The 16,723-nt window shown below is 45.1% G+C and overlaps 1 protein-coding gene across 4 annotated transcripts in view; it reads left to right on the top strand.

Moving 5' to 3' along the window:
- KIAA0753 (KIAA0753 ortholog) overlaps window positions 1–15,991 on the top strand; it is a 67,113-nt gene extending 51,122 nt beyond the window's left edge. For 3 of the 4 annotated variants that reach the window (XM_036341210.1, XM_036341212.1, XM_036341209.1), the window contains 3 exons: window positions 4,369–4,489; window positions 5,198–5,422; window positions 14,496–15,991. In XM_036341210.1, coding sequence (XP_036197103.1) covers window positions 4,369–4,489; window positions 5,198–5,422; window positions 14,496–14,613 — 464 coding nt within the window. In that variant the 3' untranslated portion in view covers window positions 14,614–15,991. Of the gene's footprint in view, window positions 1–3,049; window positions 3,381–4,368; window positions 4,490–5,197; window positions 5,423–14,495 lie in introns of those variants that run through there. The other variant, XR_004972947.1, reaches the window with a different exon arrangement.
- Window positions 15,992–16,723: the final 732 nt, after the last annotated feature.

Raw genomic sequence — 16,723 nt, 5'->3', positions numbered from 1 at the left:
TTTTTTTATGGGGATACATAAAAGATAAAGTTTGCCCTGGCTGCCATGGCTCAGTGGTGAGAAGTCAGCCCTTGAATCCAAGGGTCGTGGGTTCAATTCTAATCAAGGGCACATACCTGGGTTGAAGGCTCCCTGTCCCGATGGGGGCACACATGGGAGGCAACCAATTGTTGTGACTCTCGCACATCAATGTTTCTTTCTCTCTCCTCCTTCTCCCCTCCCTGCTCCCTTCCACTCTCTCTAAAATCAATAAGAAAAATATCCTACAGTGAGGATTAACACAAAAAAAAGATGAAGTTTACTATATAAAACCAGCAACAGTCTACAAATTGAAGGCGCACAAATACTGAACTGAAATGATTTTTTTCTTCTATTTTTATTGATTTCAGAGGGGAAGGGAGAGGAAGAGAGAGAAACATCAATGATGAGAGAGAATCATTGATTGGCTGCCTCCTGCACATCCCACACTGGGGATTGAGCCCACAGCCTGGGCATGTGCCCTGACCTGGAATTGGACTGTGACCTCCTGGTTCACAGTTTGACGTTTAACCACTGAACCACGCCGGTGGGCTGAAATCATTCTTGATGTTTGTGATTCCATTGCTTTGTGTTATCAGCAGTGCCTGGACCAGAACAGTCATCCATTTGAAAACAGGCACTGATAAAAAAATTATTCATATCTGTAAATTCTTTTAAATTTTGAAAATGAATTGTATGTTAATAAACACTGACTTTCTAATCATTCAAAGTGCATATACATTTTTTTGGAACACCCTGTATATTCATGCATAGCCTGTGTGGACATACTGTAAGTTTTTATTCTTCCTGGATAAACACCCAAGAGTAGGTTTGCCAGGTCATGGGATAGGTGTATGCTTAACTATAAAAAACTATCAAACCGGAGAACCGGTTTGGCTCAGTGGATAGAGCGTCAGCCTGCGGACTGAAGGGTCCCAGGTTCGATTCCAGTCAAGGGCATGTACCTTGGTTGCGGGCACATCCCCAGTGGGGGGCGTGCGGGCGGCAGCTGATCGATATCTCTCATCGATGTTTCTAGCTCTCTCCCTCTCCCTTCTTCTCTGTGAAAAATCAATAAAATATTAAAAAAAATTAAAATAAATAAAATAAAAAATTGTTTTAAAAAAACAAAACAAAACAAAGAACTATCAAACCTTTCCCCAAAGTGTCTGTACCAATTACACTCCCATCTAATTGAGTCTCTATTGCTCTATATCCTTGCGAACATTTGATGTTGCCAGTCTTTAATTGTAACCATGCTGGCGGGCATGTGGTGATATCTCATTGTCGTTTAAATTTCATTTCCATGGTGAATACTGAGGTTTAGAACATTTTCAAGTGACTATTAGCCATTTTTATATCTTCCCTGGTGAAGTATTCAAATCTTTTGTACATTTTTCTAATGAGTTGTCTTACTTTTGAGTTATAGGAATTCTTTATGCATCCTGGGTATACATTCTTTGCCATATATAGTTATTTTTAATAACAACTTTATTAAGATACTAGAGGCCCGCACTTGGGGGGTCCCTCAGCCTGGCCTGCACCCTCTTGCAGTCCAGGATCCCTCTCGCAGTCTGGGAACCCTCACTCCTTACCGCCTGCCTGCAGCGGAGGCAAGAGAGGCTCCCGCCACTGCTGCTGCACTCGCTAGCCGTGAACCTGGCTTCTGGCTGAGCAGCACTCCCCTTTTGGGGGCGCACTAACCACTAGGGGGCAGCTCCTGCGTTGAGTGTCTGCCCCCTGGTGGTCAGTGCACATCATAGTGACTGGTCATTCAGCCATTCGGTCGATTTGCATATTAGGGTTTTATTTAATAGGATAATTTACATACCATAAAATGCATTCTTTTAGTAGTTTTTAGTATATTTACTAAGTTGTGCAAACATCACTGCTCTCTAATTCTATAACTTTTTTACACAAAAGAATCACCCTAAAAAGAAACCCAGTACCTATTGCAGGCCCTCCCCACTGTCCCTCTCTTCCCCAGCAGCCACTGATCTACTTACTGTTTGCAAATATTTTGTTCCATCTGTGGCTCACATATTTATTTTTTCAAATGTGTTTTATTATAGGAAGATACTTTTACTTTTGACAAAGTCGAACTTCCCATTTTTCTTGTGTCATTTTTGCTTTCTTTGATTTAAGAAACCTTTACCTACTCCCAATTTGAGAAGAGTGTCTTGTTTTCTTCTAGAAACTTTATGGTTTTAGCTTTCATGTGTAGTCTGATTCATCTTGAATAAATTTGGCCTGTGGTTTAAAGTAGAGGTTGGCTCATTTTTCCTCCTTAATGGATATCCATTTGTTCTCATACCATTTGTTGAAAAGACCTTTCCTTTTCTCCTCCACTTGTAAAAATTCATTCAGACGAATTTTGGCTGCAGTTGCTAGGCTACTATCACAGTTTTAGCCGGGAAGTGTTACTTCAATTCTGTTTTATGCAGGCTTATCATTTACTACCTTCCTCAATGAAAGGAGGTGAATAAAAGGTGGTTAAACATTACCTCTGAAGGAATTTAAGTATGATGATTACTAAGGGCTATAAAGGAAATTGTGGGTGTAGATGGTTTACAACAGTAGCCTATGTCACATATAATTTTTTTTAATCCTCACCCGAGGATATGTTTTTATTGATTTGAGAGAGAGAGGAAGAGGGAGAGAAACATTGATGTGAGAAACATTGATCTGTTGCCTCCATAGGTGCCCTGACTGGGGACTGAACCTGCAACCTAGGTATGTGCCCTGACCGGGAATCAAACCCGCAGACTTTTGGTGTACGGGACAGCGCTCCAACCAACTGAGCCACCCGCCAGGGCTTCACATATAATATTTTTAAAATATGGGTTTGGGGTGGGTGTCATTTTAGAAAAAGTGTTCTCCATGTCAAATTTTGACAGAAGGATGAGTCATCAAAGCACAGTACTGACTTGTTCCTTTTATGTTTTCTGCCATTTTCAATCGCTCTATTCTTTGCTCCTGTTGGTTCTCCCTTCACCCCAACCCTAATCCCGCTCCCATTTTCATCAAACAGTCGACGCCACCCTTGGGGCCCAACTCACATGACCCCCATGGACCAAGCGTGCAGTGCTCCGCCTGGGATGCCTGGACTGGAACCTGGCTCCCTCGAAGGCCTGTGAGCACCCATGGGCTCCGACCTGTCGGCCATTGTAGAGCTGTTTGTTCAGAGGTCTCCTCTCCCAGCTCGGCCGCAGGTTCTCTGAGGCCGGCAAGTTGGTCAGATTCAGTTGTGCTTCCCCTGCACCCGGCACAGGCCTGGCCCAGGAGGACCCCGCTCAGTGAATGGGCGGGCACTTCGGCGCCTTTTTGTGTGGAAGCAGAGGGAAGCATGCTTTGTTTCACAGGTGGGTTGGCCATTGGCCCCAGAGTTGGGTTGCATCGTGCAAAAGGCAGTCTTACCTAGGACTCCGTGTCCTCCTTTTCCCAGGGCAACTTGAATTATTAATCACTGTCTATGACTCTGCATAAAGTCTAGGGATACAGTGAAGAGGAGCTCCTTAGAGCACAAGCACTAAAATGAGTTTTCAGACACTTGAATTCCAGAATCACGGACTCATAGAAAGAACCCTGTTTCCCGTTGTCAGATGGTATGTTCAGCGGCGTCACACATCTACAGTGACTCTTGAGTTGTGCAGGGTCTAAGTGTATGGCCTCTCTTCTGTGAACAATTAAAAATTGATTGTACTCAGCATTATTTTTACAAAAACAGACTTTTGCAGTATTTCTGACAGTGAGAAATCACAAGCATATAAATGAGTTAGAGAAAGTTCTTTGACTTAGTCTCCTTACCTAAGGGAAGGACAAATCTTCCTACACTTGAAATACATTTAAAATTATAAATAATCCAGAACTCAGAAGAGCTGTCAAGCCTGCAGGGTCTAGTTACTAAGTTAATGTTCGATCGCATTATGCAGATTTTCCAGCAATGCCACAAATTAAGTCAGCTAATTAAGTGCTCAGGTGTAAGTGGATTTTTCCCTCGCCCTAATCAAACCATTTAAAGGTTAAAAAACAAATCCAACTGCTGAAGACCCTGGAATGAGCGTCTCGGTCCCGGAACCCGCGAGCCTGGGGCTGGGCACAGACTTCCTTGCGCCGTCTCGGAGCTAGCAGAGGCTTCCAGCAGCTCGCTGTTCAACAGCGACTCCTCCTCAGCTTGTGTCTCAGTAACTTCTGAATTCCCCTCTTCTCTTTTCATCGCACTGCCTGCTAAACCCATTATGCTTAAGGCGGTGCCTGTGACTTCTCACAGGTGGTTGGCCACGGAGACAGCTCTGGCCTGTACACTGACTCTCCTTTATATGAAGTCATTTGATGCCTCTCCTTTTCTAGACCAAAAACTCGCAGCAGTAAGTGAAGGACCCCTTTCCCCTCATCCAATCAGGATCACAAAGACAGTAGCCAGCAAGGACCCAGATGTGCACATCGTGTTGGAAAGGCCCTGGAATGGCAAGTAAGTGCTAACGAGACTGACCTCATTGCAGTTGGTTGCCTTCGATGTTGATGAGTTTCATATTCCTTCAGTTCCCACAGGACACAGGGAAATTCTTTGAGCAAGATCTTGCCAAACTCTAAGATGGCTCAGTAAAGTAGCGTGTTTATAAGATGGGCATAGAAACTGTTGCATCTTGTCCTAGCCGATGGGCTCAGTGGATAGAGTGTTGGCCTGGGGACTGAAGGGTCCCGGGTTCGATTCTGGTCAAGGGCATGTACCTCAGTTGGAGGCTTCTCCCTGGCCTGGGCCCTGGTCAGGGTGCGTGCAGGAGGCAACCAATCAATGTATTTCTCTCAATGTTTCTATCTTTCCCTCTCTCTTCCACTCTAAAAATCAATTGAAAAATATCCTTGGGTGAGGATTAAATATATATATATTAAAAAAAGAAGAAAAATGTTGCATGTTAAAGAGCCTGGATTTTTCTGTTAAAAGCATCATGAAGGCGCAGTGGTTACACTGAAAATTACTGCAGGACAGGAACTCCTGCCCTGTGGAGGGTTATTCCGGGGGAGAGGGTAAACAGTGAGTGGTGATAACGCTGAGTTCTGTTCATTGTGAGAAAGAGAAATGAAAGTAAGCCTTTTTGGCAAACCATGAGGGTGGGGTGAACAGTTTGCCCTTGCTTACAGGTGATTTGAATGTTGTCATCATTTTTATTTTTCTCAGTTCCCTGGATGATAGTGTGGGAACAGAGGAGAAATCGGAGAAAAGAGAGGCTCCCCTTCTCTTTCCTTCAGAAGATTCTGAGCAGAGAAAGGGTCGGACTGCCCTCCTGGTCCCCCCCGGAATGCGACGCAGCATCGGAGACTACTGCAGCCGCTACGACCAGTACCTCCGGATGGTCTCCCATGAGGCCGTGGGCTCCTTCAATCCGTGGCTGATTGCTGAAAGGTCAGTAAATGTTCCGTGCCATGTGCCAAATGTTATCCGACAGACAGGCGGGGGAAGGACTGGCCACGGTCTCATGCTTTCGGCCTTGGAGTTCCAGTGGTTGCTTTTGGGCTAGTGGCCAGGTTTCTCTGTGAACGTCCTCTTCCCAGAGAGAAGAGACTGTGGAGCAGCCTGGGTGATGTCGCCACGGGAGCGTGCTGCAGCCTCCCCTCCTTAGGCAGAGCGGGGCTTTCCTGTGGCCGGAGGGAGGGCTCGTCCACCAGAGAACACAGTCCTGGGTCAGAAGCAGTGTGGTCGCGAAGCCTTCAGGGTCGGACGGACGGATAGGCCTGTAGCCACAGGCCTTCGGGCTTTGCAACATGCTCTTTAGCCCTTCTCCTTCCGAGGTTGTTTTGTGGAGTCCGGAAACATAGTCCTGCTGCTGCTAAATTTTTGAAGAACAGATTAGGTTGTTTTTTTTAATGTAAATAGTTAATTGAAATCCATTCTTTTAAAATTGGGCCCAAATTTAAATTCCTCTTGAATGTCACTTTATTATAAACATGCAAATATTTTTTCATCATCAAGTCAAGCAGTATACTGTGATTTCTTTCTTGAACAAGCTTGACACATATTTCAGGAGTTAACAGTTGCCTCTTTTGATTGGCTCATTCTTTTAGATATTTAGGAACTTTAACCCACCCACTAGCCAAAACCTCAGCGTCCTTTTCCTCAGGGATAAGATGTAGCAGGTGATCTCTGTTTCTCGCCGCCACCCCACTCTCTCTCCTGAGGCCCTCCCCCTCCCACCCCCACCCAGCCTGGTTGGCTGCCTCTAAGTCGGCCCTGCGGCTCCTGCTCCGGGACTTCCTCCTTCATGGCCCTGCGTGTTCGGTCGCCTCCCTCCCAGGTCAGAGGCTTTATGTCCAGTGCCCTCCTCGCCCTCTTTCTGGTGCTCTCTCTCTCTGCTTTGTCTGCCGGAGGAACGTTCTTGAGATTTGCCAGCTTGAAAGTGTCTTTATTCTGTGGAGACGTGCTTGAGTGATGACTTGGCTGAGTTTAAAATTACGGGTTTGTTTTTCCCAAAGAATCTACACCTTCATTTGTGGGGGTGACGGAGGGATTGTCACTTAGCTGCCGGGAGCAGGGGTGGACACCTGTCAGTCTCGCTGCTCATCCTGCAGAATGTCAACCCAGGCCCTCATTTTCCACCCCAGACCTCCCTCCGCCTGCAGGGTCCTCAGCACTCGTACCCCCGATTCCCGATTCCCGAGTCCTGAGTCTGTTTTTGAGACAACCAGCTTGCTTCCCTTAGCATCTCCCTGGACACACTCCTGCGTTTCAGCTTCCTGTGCTCCCTCTGTCCTGCCGAGTCAGTCAGGATTCTTCCATGTGCTTTTTCCTTCCTGAAAACCTTGGCCATTTCTCATGTACTGTTGTTTCTTCTTCCCCTTGTAGGGTGATGTATTTGTGTATGTCCTTTTATTCTAGTGGAGTTCTGGGCAGGATCAGAGATAATCACTTACGTTCAGTCCCTCAGGTTTAACTGAAGTCCCAAAGCTTCTCTTTAACAGACAGTGCCCTTCCAAGTACCTGCGCCTTTGGTGCTGGTAGAGATGCCGTGTCTTTTGTGGGGAGGAGAGTAGGCAAACCTCACTTGCTTCTGTGTGAACACAGTCCTGCAGATGCTCTCTTGTTCTCGCAGAGCCTGTGTGGGTGGTGAGGCTAACTGCTATATTGGGAAATCCAAAAACAAGCCAGGGAAGATAGACTCCCGTGTGTGTTCTTCCCACCTGATAAATGATACACTTTGTTCATAGTTGTCTTGTTGCTGTAGGGAAAGCTCTCAGCCTATAGGGAATGATAGGTTAACAGGTAGAGGCCAGAGCTGTTAAAATATGGCTGGATCTTTACAAATGTTCTCTGCTGCAGTCTTTGGCCCTTACATGACGGTGCATCCGAATTTTCTAGCTCCATTTCAGTCTTGGTTTTGTTTCTGATTTGAGTGTTCCAAAGTGAGAGATCTTGAAAAATTATCCTAAGACAGTTGACTTCACTTAATAGCTTCTTATGTGAGGGAATCTCAGATGTTTTTTCTGTAATATCTCCATTTCTCCTTACACTGAGGAGAAATGTAACCTGGATGTGAAGAGCAGTGGCTGTGCAGGAGAGGCTTAGGTGACGTGATGCTTCTGATGAAAGCAAACTCTCAAGGGTTCCTGGTTTAAAAAAACATCGGGAGACTCTGGGTGAAAAGGACAGACTGAGCATGTGTATTCATCTTTATCCCCTGTATCTGTACCGACTGTATGTCACTAAGAGAATAGACAAAAGGCATGAACCTTTAAATGGGAACAAACAAGAAATAGCAATAAAAATTTGGAAGCCAGAAAGCAGTTAGACAAATAAGATGACTTAGCAGACCAGGGAGAGCCAAGAACCAAGCTGATTTATGCAGAAACACCTGGGAAAGCGCAGGAACGGGGAGCACTGGGTGCTGGTAAGGCATAGGTACAATTAAGTCAGGAAACAGGAGGCGTGGTTCAAACGCTCCTTCCTGAAGATAGCAGACATTTGATGAAAGCCAGGAAAGATGCACAGCCTCTTACACATAAAAAGCTCTGAAGAAGCCAAACAGTGCAGGAAGGAGAATAAAGCATTGAAAACAAAATTAATATTCCCAGAGAAGTAAGTGGAGCTATTACATCATGAAACAAGAACAGTTATTTTTAAAATATGTTTTTATTGATTTTAGAGAGAGAGAGGAAGGGAGAGAGAGAGAGACAGACAGACAGACAGACAAACATTGACTGGCTGCCTCCTGCACACACTTCGACCTGGGACCAGACCTGCAACCTGGGCATGTGCCCTGACTGGGAATAGAATCAGTGACTTTTTGATGCATGGGACAATGCTTAACCAACTGAGCCACACCTGCTGGATCAGAACAGGATATTATTAAAAAATAAACTTTCAAAGAATGAAACAAAAGCTTTTAGAAATAAAAAATATGGCTGAAATAAATTCACTAGAAGGATTCATAGAAAAAGTCAGATCTCTCAGGAAGTAGAGTTGAAAAAACACACCAAGAATGGATAATAGGGAAGAAGATATTTTAAAAGTTAGAGGATTATTTCGTCAATGTCTTAGCTCTGGCTGCCATAGCAAATGCCATAGGCTGAGTGGCTTAAACAACAAAATTAACACCTTACAGTTCTGGAGACTGGGAAGTCCAAGATCAAGGGCCTGCATCCTGCTTTGCAGACAGCCCCTCTCTCGCTGTATTCTCACTTGGCCAACAGCGAGGTCCTCTCTCTCGTGTCTCTTTCATAAGGGCACTAATCCCATTCGTGAGGGCTCCACCCTTAGGACCTACTTACCTTCCACAGGTTCCACCTTCAGATGCCATCACCTTGAGGATTGGGCTGTTAGATATGAATGGGGTGGAGGGCACACAGATTTTCAGTTTATAGTGTCCAACATCTGTGTAATTGGAGTTCCCGAATGTGAGAACGGGAAACAGAGGGATGGGGAGTGGGACACTTCAGAGAAATACTATAAGAAAACTTCTCAGAAGACTGTTAATCTCTAGATTGGAAGAGTTTATCATTTGTCCACTACAAGTCAGTGAATGAGTGAATACATAAATGAATAAATGAATAGAACAGAACACACCATGACACATCATTTTGCAAAGGAAATTTGAACATCCCAGTGTGCAGAAATAATGATAAAAGGTTCCTGAGATTTAAAACTTGGCCTGTCCCAACAGTCAGAACTGAGGCTGGCACCTTGCTTTCAGGAGCAGCACTGCTGGCAGGTGTTAGAGTGTGCTTCCGGAATTTAGCCTCAAGTCTGTGCTCAGCTAAATCGTCAACTAAATATAAGGGTAAAATAAAGACGCGTCAGGGGTGCGCAGTGACCAGAAATCTAGTTCCCGCGCACTTTTCCACTAAGCTGCTGGAGGGTGCGTGCCACAGTCCCGGTGCACGTTGAAAAGGAGGAAGGCAGGACTTAGGAGACTTAGACTACAACAGGGACCTTCCAGGAAAATGGCCAAAGCTGTTTCCAAGAGAACTTCTCAGTGAGCATAGAAAGCAGCCAATCCAGATTGGAGTAGGAGGACAGAGCGCCAGGAGGAGTGGTTCCCAGAGTGGGCGGCGGGTGAGGGAGGTTAAAAGGAAGAAGAAAACAACCTGGCTGGTGTGGCTCAGTGGTTGAGCATCAACCTATGAACCAGGAGGTTTAGGTTCGATTGCTGGTCAGGGCACATGCCCCAGTTGCAGGCTCGATCCCCAGTGTGGGGCATGCAGAAGGCAGACGATCTTTCTCATCGTTGATGTTTGTATCTCTCCCTCTCGCTTCCTCTCTGAAGTCAATAAGGATATATATTTTTTTTTTTTACAAAAAGAAGAAAACAGATACTTTATTTAATGTGTTTGAATGGATTCGGAGTAGCTTGGTATTTCTTAATATGATGATTTCATAATATAGAAGAATTCACGGTAGGAATATGGAAAGCAAAACAAATACAAAAACAAGTGACCACCTGATGACGCACCTGGTTATTGGGACCACTTCTCCCCTGAGCATAACTCTTAATAGAAACGCTAGGTTAAAAATAAAGCGGACTTGCTGGAAGGCACCAGAAGGTAACCAGGTGACGCGGAATAACTGGGGCAGTGCGTGGAGCAGCAGCCCTGGAGGTTAGCCCTGTCTGGCGCTGCAGAGTCAGTCCTGGGGCATGTGGGTGGCATTTCCAGGTCAGAGGACAGAGGTGGGACTCAGCCTTGCCGTATGGAGGAGTACTTGCCTCACTTGAGAGGACCCTGAAGTGGGGGTGACCTGGGTGCCAGGAGGCCCTCTCAGGACTCTGCGTGGCTCCAGATTATCTTCATTCCTCGGATTGTATCGAGGTGGTTCCGGTTATTGCCCCCCAGGCACCAGGCAGAAGCTAACGTGAATTTTCTCTGAATGTATAGGACAGCATCGTAGGACTTATGTTATTGTTAGAACTTTCAAGCACAGTGCCAGGTATATGGTGGTGAACAACCAGGCAGCAGAGAGAGATGACACTAACAAGAACAGTCCTACAGCAGCTCCGAACAGTAGACCCATCAGACACAGAATCAAAGACATCAGGCCATACATGCAGGAAGTTCTAAAAGGCCCAAGCTAGAGAAAGAGGTAAATCTATACGTAGGCATATCGTAGTAATGTTGAAAAGTCAAAGATAAAGAGAGTGCGGAATCTCGGAGGGAAGGCGGGGGAGGAAGAGGAAATCTTAAAATCAGCTGAAGGAAGAAAGAAAAAACAGACCATGGAAGCTGGGAGATCTAGTATATCTTTTTAAAAAAAATATATTTCTTTATTGATTTCAGAGAGGAAGGAAGAGGGAGAGAGAGAGAGAGAAACATCAATGATGAGAGAGAATCATTGATTGGCTGCCTCCTGCACACCCCTTACTGGGGATTGAGCCTGCAACCCAGGTATGTGCCCTTGGCTGGAATCGAACCTGGGACCCTTCAGTCCGAAGGCTGACACTCTATCCACTGAGCCAAACTGGCTAGGGCTTTTAAATTTCTAAAACAGGAGAACTCGCCACCCAGAGTTCTAAGCTCAGTGAAATATATTTCAAGAAGTAAGGTAAGGAGGCTCCAACACAGCTGAAAAGTGTATTGCCAGTAGACCTTCACAGTAGGAAACATTAAAACAGCGGTTCTCAACCTGTGGGTCGCGACCCCTTTGGGGGTCGAACGACCCTTTCACAGGGGTCGCCTAAGACCATCTGCATATCAGATATTTACATTACAATTCATAACAGTAGCAAAATTACAGTTATGAAGTAGCAACGAAAATAATTTTATGGTTGGGGGTCACAACATGAGGACCTATATTTAAAGGGCCAGAAGGTTGAGAACCACTGCATTAAAAGGATATTTTTTAGTCAGAGCAAAACAGTCACAGATGAAAGGTCAAAAATATAAGAAAGTGTGAAATGTTAAAAAGGTCAGTGTGTAGGTAAATGAATATTGACTGTATAAAACAATAAACTGCTGTCTTAGGGTGTGTGCATACATTTAAAACACACAGTAACAATAGCACATAAGCCAGGGAGATGATGGTGATGGTGTTGTAAGGTATCTTCCATTTTCTGGGAAAATGGCAAACATATCAGTTAGTGTTAGACTTTAAGTCAGGGATTCTCATTGTAATCTAGGGTGACCACTAAGAGAATAATACAAGTTCATAGCGAGAAAAGAATGTAATGAGAAATTACAATATCTGAAAGAGGGCAAGGAAGAATGGAGAACAAATAGACAACTAGAAAATATTTAGTGTTTTCATAGTAGAACCTCAAATATTGGGTGTCCCCAAAAATGTATACACACTTTAACACAGGGGTGGGCAAACTGTTTGACTCGAGGGCCACAATGGGTTCTTAAACTGGACCGGAGGGCCGGAACAAAAGCATGGCTGGAGTGTTTGTGTGAACTAATATAAATTCAAAGTAAACATCATTACATAAAAGGGTGCGGTCTTTTATTTCAATAGTTTTATTCATTTCAAACGGGCCGGATCCGGCCCGCCGGCCGTAGTTTGCCCACGGCTGCTTTAACAGCTGGTAACTCACTTAATTTTCACTCCTCTTCAGGTTTAACTAATTTGAAATAATGGGTAAAGCCAGACTAAGCTTTAAACAAAGAATATTTATCCTAAAGTGCCACTAGACTTTTTTTTATGGGGATTAATAAAAGATCATTTTATGGTACAAAACCGACAACAGTGGATGAATTGAGGGCACACATATACCAAACGAAATGATTCTTGATGTTTGCGATTCCATTGCTTTGAGTTATCAGCAGTGCCTGGACCACAACGCTTATCAGTTTGAAAACAGGCGTTGACAAAAAAATTATTCATTTCTGTAGATTCTTTGAAATTTTGAAATTGAACTACATGTTAATAAACACTGATTTTATAATTCAAAGTGACTATACATTTTGGGGGCACCCTGTATATCAGAATTACATTAAATGAAAGAGAACTAAACATGCCAATTAAAAGGCAAAAGATGGTCAAAGTAAGCAAACGGCTGGCATGGGACTGGGTAACAGGAGAGGGTGAGTGACACTTGTCTGCATTTACCTTTTTTGTGTAATTCTGACTCTGGGAACTATGTTGATGTTTCCTATATATCCATCCAAATTAACAGTAATGGGGGCCTGACTTGGATACAAACAGTGACCTCGACTGCACGTCCAGTGAATAGCAAGACCATGCTGAAGGGGGCGGGACGGAGAAGAACGAGTCTGAGTGACTCTGAACATGGTCTTTTGACTCTGTGCCTCTGGCTGGAGATGAAAAGTCTGTAAGCACACACTAGGTCCTGGGGAGTCGGTTTCTATACACAGTGCGTGGGTTAACGGTTCTAAAACGACTTCTCTGTATTTTAGGATTTCAGATCAGTGAGTATATTGTGAATAGTGAGAGCCAGGTTTCCAGGGGAGGGCTAGAATGAACCAGCTGGTGAACTGGGATTGGCGGTATTACGAGTTTGCAGTTTTGATAGATACAGACTATCACATGGAGTCTGTGTGTCTGTCTGCCTGAGTCTGTCTGGCTGTGGCACCAGTAGCAGTGAGCACACTTATACCAGATCTTTGTTTCTAAATACTATTTTCCATGAAAAGGTACCAGGGTTCCTCAGAGAAATGGCTGATTCCGGGCCTGGGGCTGGGAAATGAAGGAGCAGCCTAGAACATCGTGCGCCAGGGGAAGTGTTCAGAGCAGAGAATGCTGCTCCTGTCAGGCGCACCCAGGAGCCAGCTGGAAGGGGCCCCGACTGGCCAACCTGGGACATTCTGAGTGTCAAAATAAGCAATAATGGTAATGAGTTACAAACTACTGAATGAGAATCTACCAGGCCAAGCCTATACGAATGAATGAATACATCCATCCATCCATACATACATACATACATAAAGGAGAAGGAAAGCCTTTTATTACAGTGGAATGCCAACTGCTAAATGGAGAAGGGATGATGAGATTAGAAATTCAGTGTTGGCAGCCCTGTAATAATTGATTCAGATAAGTTGGATGAGAAACAAGAGATTTACATAATCACACAGATCTCCCCACAATATACTTACTAATTGCAAAGGGGAAACAGTACTGCACAGGGGAGACACCTGGCAGACATCACTGTCACCAAGGGTAACAGTTCACTCAGCACTGAGAGGGTGACAGAAGCCCTCAGGGAACATGATCCCTTCTGTGGCTTCCGTTCCAAAAACGTCACCCGAGTCTCCCCGTGTGGAAGCATCAGACAAACTCAGGTTGAGGGACCTTCTACCTAAAAAGGCCTCACTCTGTAGAAAGTAAGGTCCTGAAAGACAAAGGCTGGAGAGCAATTCTAGGCTAAAGGAGAGTGAAGAGACGTGATCGCCAAATCCAGCGTGGCCTCCTGGCTGGGAGTTTTCTTTTAAAGGACATTATTTGGACAGTTGGCAAGCTGTGGAAAAGGTCTGTAGATGAGATTAGATAATAGTGTTAATGTTGTGATTTTTATAATTATGGTCATTTAAGAGAATTATGGTTATTTAGGAAATATAAATGAAGCACTTGAGGGATGTCAAGTCTGTAACTTACTCTGAAACAGTTTGGAAAAAACTGTGTGTGCATGTATGAGTGTGAGTGTGTGAGAGTGTAAGGAGAAAGAACACAAATTTGAGTGTCCTGCCCCATCCCATCCCGTAGAGAAGGCAGGCCCAGTCTCTGTCCGTGGGTCTGGGTTGACTGGGTTGCAGCTGGTTGGTTTCGGGTCACCACTGGCTTCACCCATCTGAGGGTGAGGCCATCGGTTGTAGTTCAGGCCCCTCCCTCCAGCCGGACTCTGGTCTCTAAGTGCCATCATCTTAATATCTAGGAAAGCAAGGCTCACCTTGTCTTTCTCCTTCAGAGGTATCTTGGCTGTTCTTGGCCTTTTGCATTTCTATTTAAATCTTAGAATTGACTTGGTGAGTTCCCCAGCCGAGTGAAGAAAGGCTCCCATCTCTGGCTGCACGCCTTCAGCTGCGTTGTTTGTCTTCAGCTTTTCAGAGGAGCTGGTGGACGAGGCTCTGGGGTCCGTGACTGCTGAACTTCGGGACGTGTGCGAAGGCTACGCGGAAGCTGTGTTCACCTCGGAATTCTTAGAGGCTGCCACCTGAAGGCTCTCCACCACGGGGCTCCGCGCCCCTGCAGGAGCGGCGGCACCACCCTTGGCGTTAGACACGGCCAGTCTTTACCCAGGCTGTCCATCCAGGCCCAGGCGCTGCCCAAGGAGAGGAAGGACGCGCCAGTGAGGTCATCATCATGGCAATGGTTCTGGTAGTTTACGGTGGAACGTGTTACATTGATTAGTACCCAGGAAACGTGAATTGATTATGACAATATATTTTCTGATGTATAATTTTCCTGTAGCTACATTCCTCCACTGGCTCAGTTTGGTGATCAGAATGTTTTGAAAAGTAACAGATCGGTGTATTTCATACAGGGATTCAAGCTGCTTCAGAACCCACAGGTGGATCAGTGCCCACAAAAGTGCAATGACTGTCCGGTCCCCTCACCTGGCTCACGTTTCCATATCGAGCGATTTCCCAATAGGACCGGTTCCCACGGGTTACGGACTCGAGGCGAGCCGGGTCAGGTTTCCTGCCAGACCTCTGCCATGTGCAGTTCAGTGAGAATAGGAGCCACCAGTTGTCAGTCACAGCAATCAACACATCTCTCCACGTGCAGTTCCTAGCGGCTTCTCACATGTTGAGTTCGTCAAAGTCTTCTCTTGCTATCAGTGGACATATTCGGACACACAGAGCTTTCTCTGAATTCAGAGGAAATCTGAGCACATCGGAGTGGGCCTGGCCTCTTGTGCCGGTCAGAGGTGCAGAACTCACTTCCATCGCTGGTGAGGCAGACACGTCGGTGTTTCCAAACCAGAGAGACCTGGTGGGAGGAGAGAACCGATTTGAATGCCATGAAGACCTCGGGGTCTGGGTCTCCAGAGAAGGGAAGAAACTTCGGAACCATAATAGCTTGGTCATCGAATGTCTTGTAAGTCCTATTTTACCAAGAGAAAAGCTTCTGTGTTTTCAGAAGCTCTGAATTCAGAAAAAGGAACGTGTATGGAAAGAAGGCCACTGCCTGGGAAAAGGTTCCCTCAGTTTCCTGCCTGAGGCTTGTGAAAAAAAAAAAATGTGAAGAGTGAGTGATGTGGACGTTCCCATGGAATAATGTGAATCTTCTTTGTAGCATATAGAGTGTTGTCACCTGGGGTTTTTCTCTGAAGTGCAAGTGTTCCAGGTGATGGTTTAAGCTGCTTGATTCCACTTATTTGTACAAAATTGATTTTTGTTTAATGTTAATGTTTTCTTGATTAATCTTATATAACCTCAGAATTAAAAAGGCTTCAAGGGAAATTAAAGGGTTTAATTTGAGGAGTTAATGTGTACACTTGAATTGATAGGATTGTCTGTCTTCATCATTGATTGTTTAAAGTTACTTGTGTGGCAGTTTTACTGTGCTGATCTTTTAAATAAACTCAGTATTTTAAAGTATATGCGTGTCTGTTTGAAATAATTTACATCTTTGTTCCACGGGCAGAGTGAAATGTGATATGTACATTAGAACCACTGAGACTGCTTTTCTGCTTGATCTGAGCAGAGTGGATTGTTTGCCACTCCTTCCCACCCGAAAGAAAGAAATGAAAATGAAAGCTAACACTTACTGAGCACATACTACGCACCAGGCATTGCTCCAAGTGCTTCCCACGTATTAATTTAACTAATCCTCATATCTGTGTGAGGCAGACACCATTATTCTGATTTTATAGATGAATAAAGTGAGGCACAGGAAGGGAAAATAATGCTATCACACACGCCTGTGTTCAGTGATGTCATGATCCTGGATCACTTGTTCCCTAAAGACCTCTGTCACAGTCTTGAGAGTCCACACGAGTGCATTCTCCTGTACTCGTTCCCACTCAGCACGTCCTACGCTGTCCCAGGAGCCGTCCCTTCCTAAGCACATCCTGTCCGAGGAAGGGTCAAGTCCAGACTCCTTTGCTTTGATTCAGGATCTTCCCAGCCTCTCCTGGCCCTCCCCCCAGATGGGTCTCCCGTCTCTGATTCAAGGCGAGGCTTACTCCTGCCTCGTGTCGGGGTCTGTTCATAGCCCCAAGGATGCCGGCAGTTGAACCCTTCAGGTGTGAATATTCCTGTGGTTGCCTTGACTGTCCCAGGCCTCTAGGATTTTTGTTCTTCATGAACAAAGGCTACGTGT

This window comes from Myotis myotis, unplaced genomic scaffold (assembly GCF_014108235.1).
Source record: "Myotis myotis isolate mMyoMyo1 unplaced genomic scaffold, mMyoMyo1.p scaffold_m19_p_17, whole genome shotgun sequence".
Taxonomy (NCBI): domain Eukaryota; kingdom Metazoa; phylum Chordata; class Mammalia; order Chiroptera; family Vespertilionidae; genus Myotis; species Myotis myotis.
The sequence above is the reverse complement of the archived record's forward strand: the minus strand, read 5'-3'. Positions and strand labels throughout refer to the sequence as shown.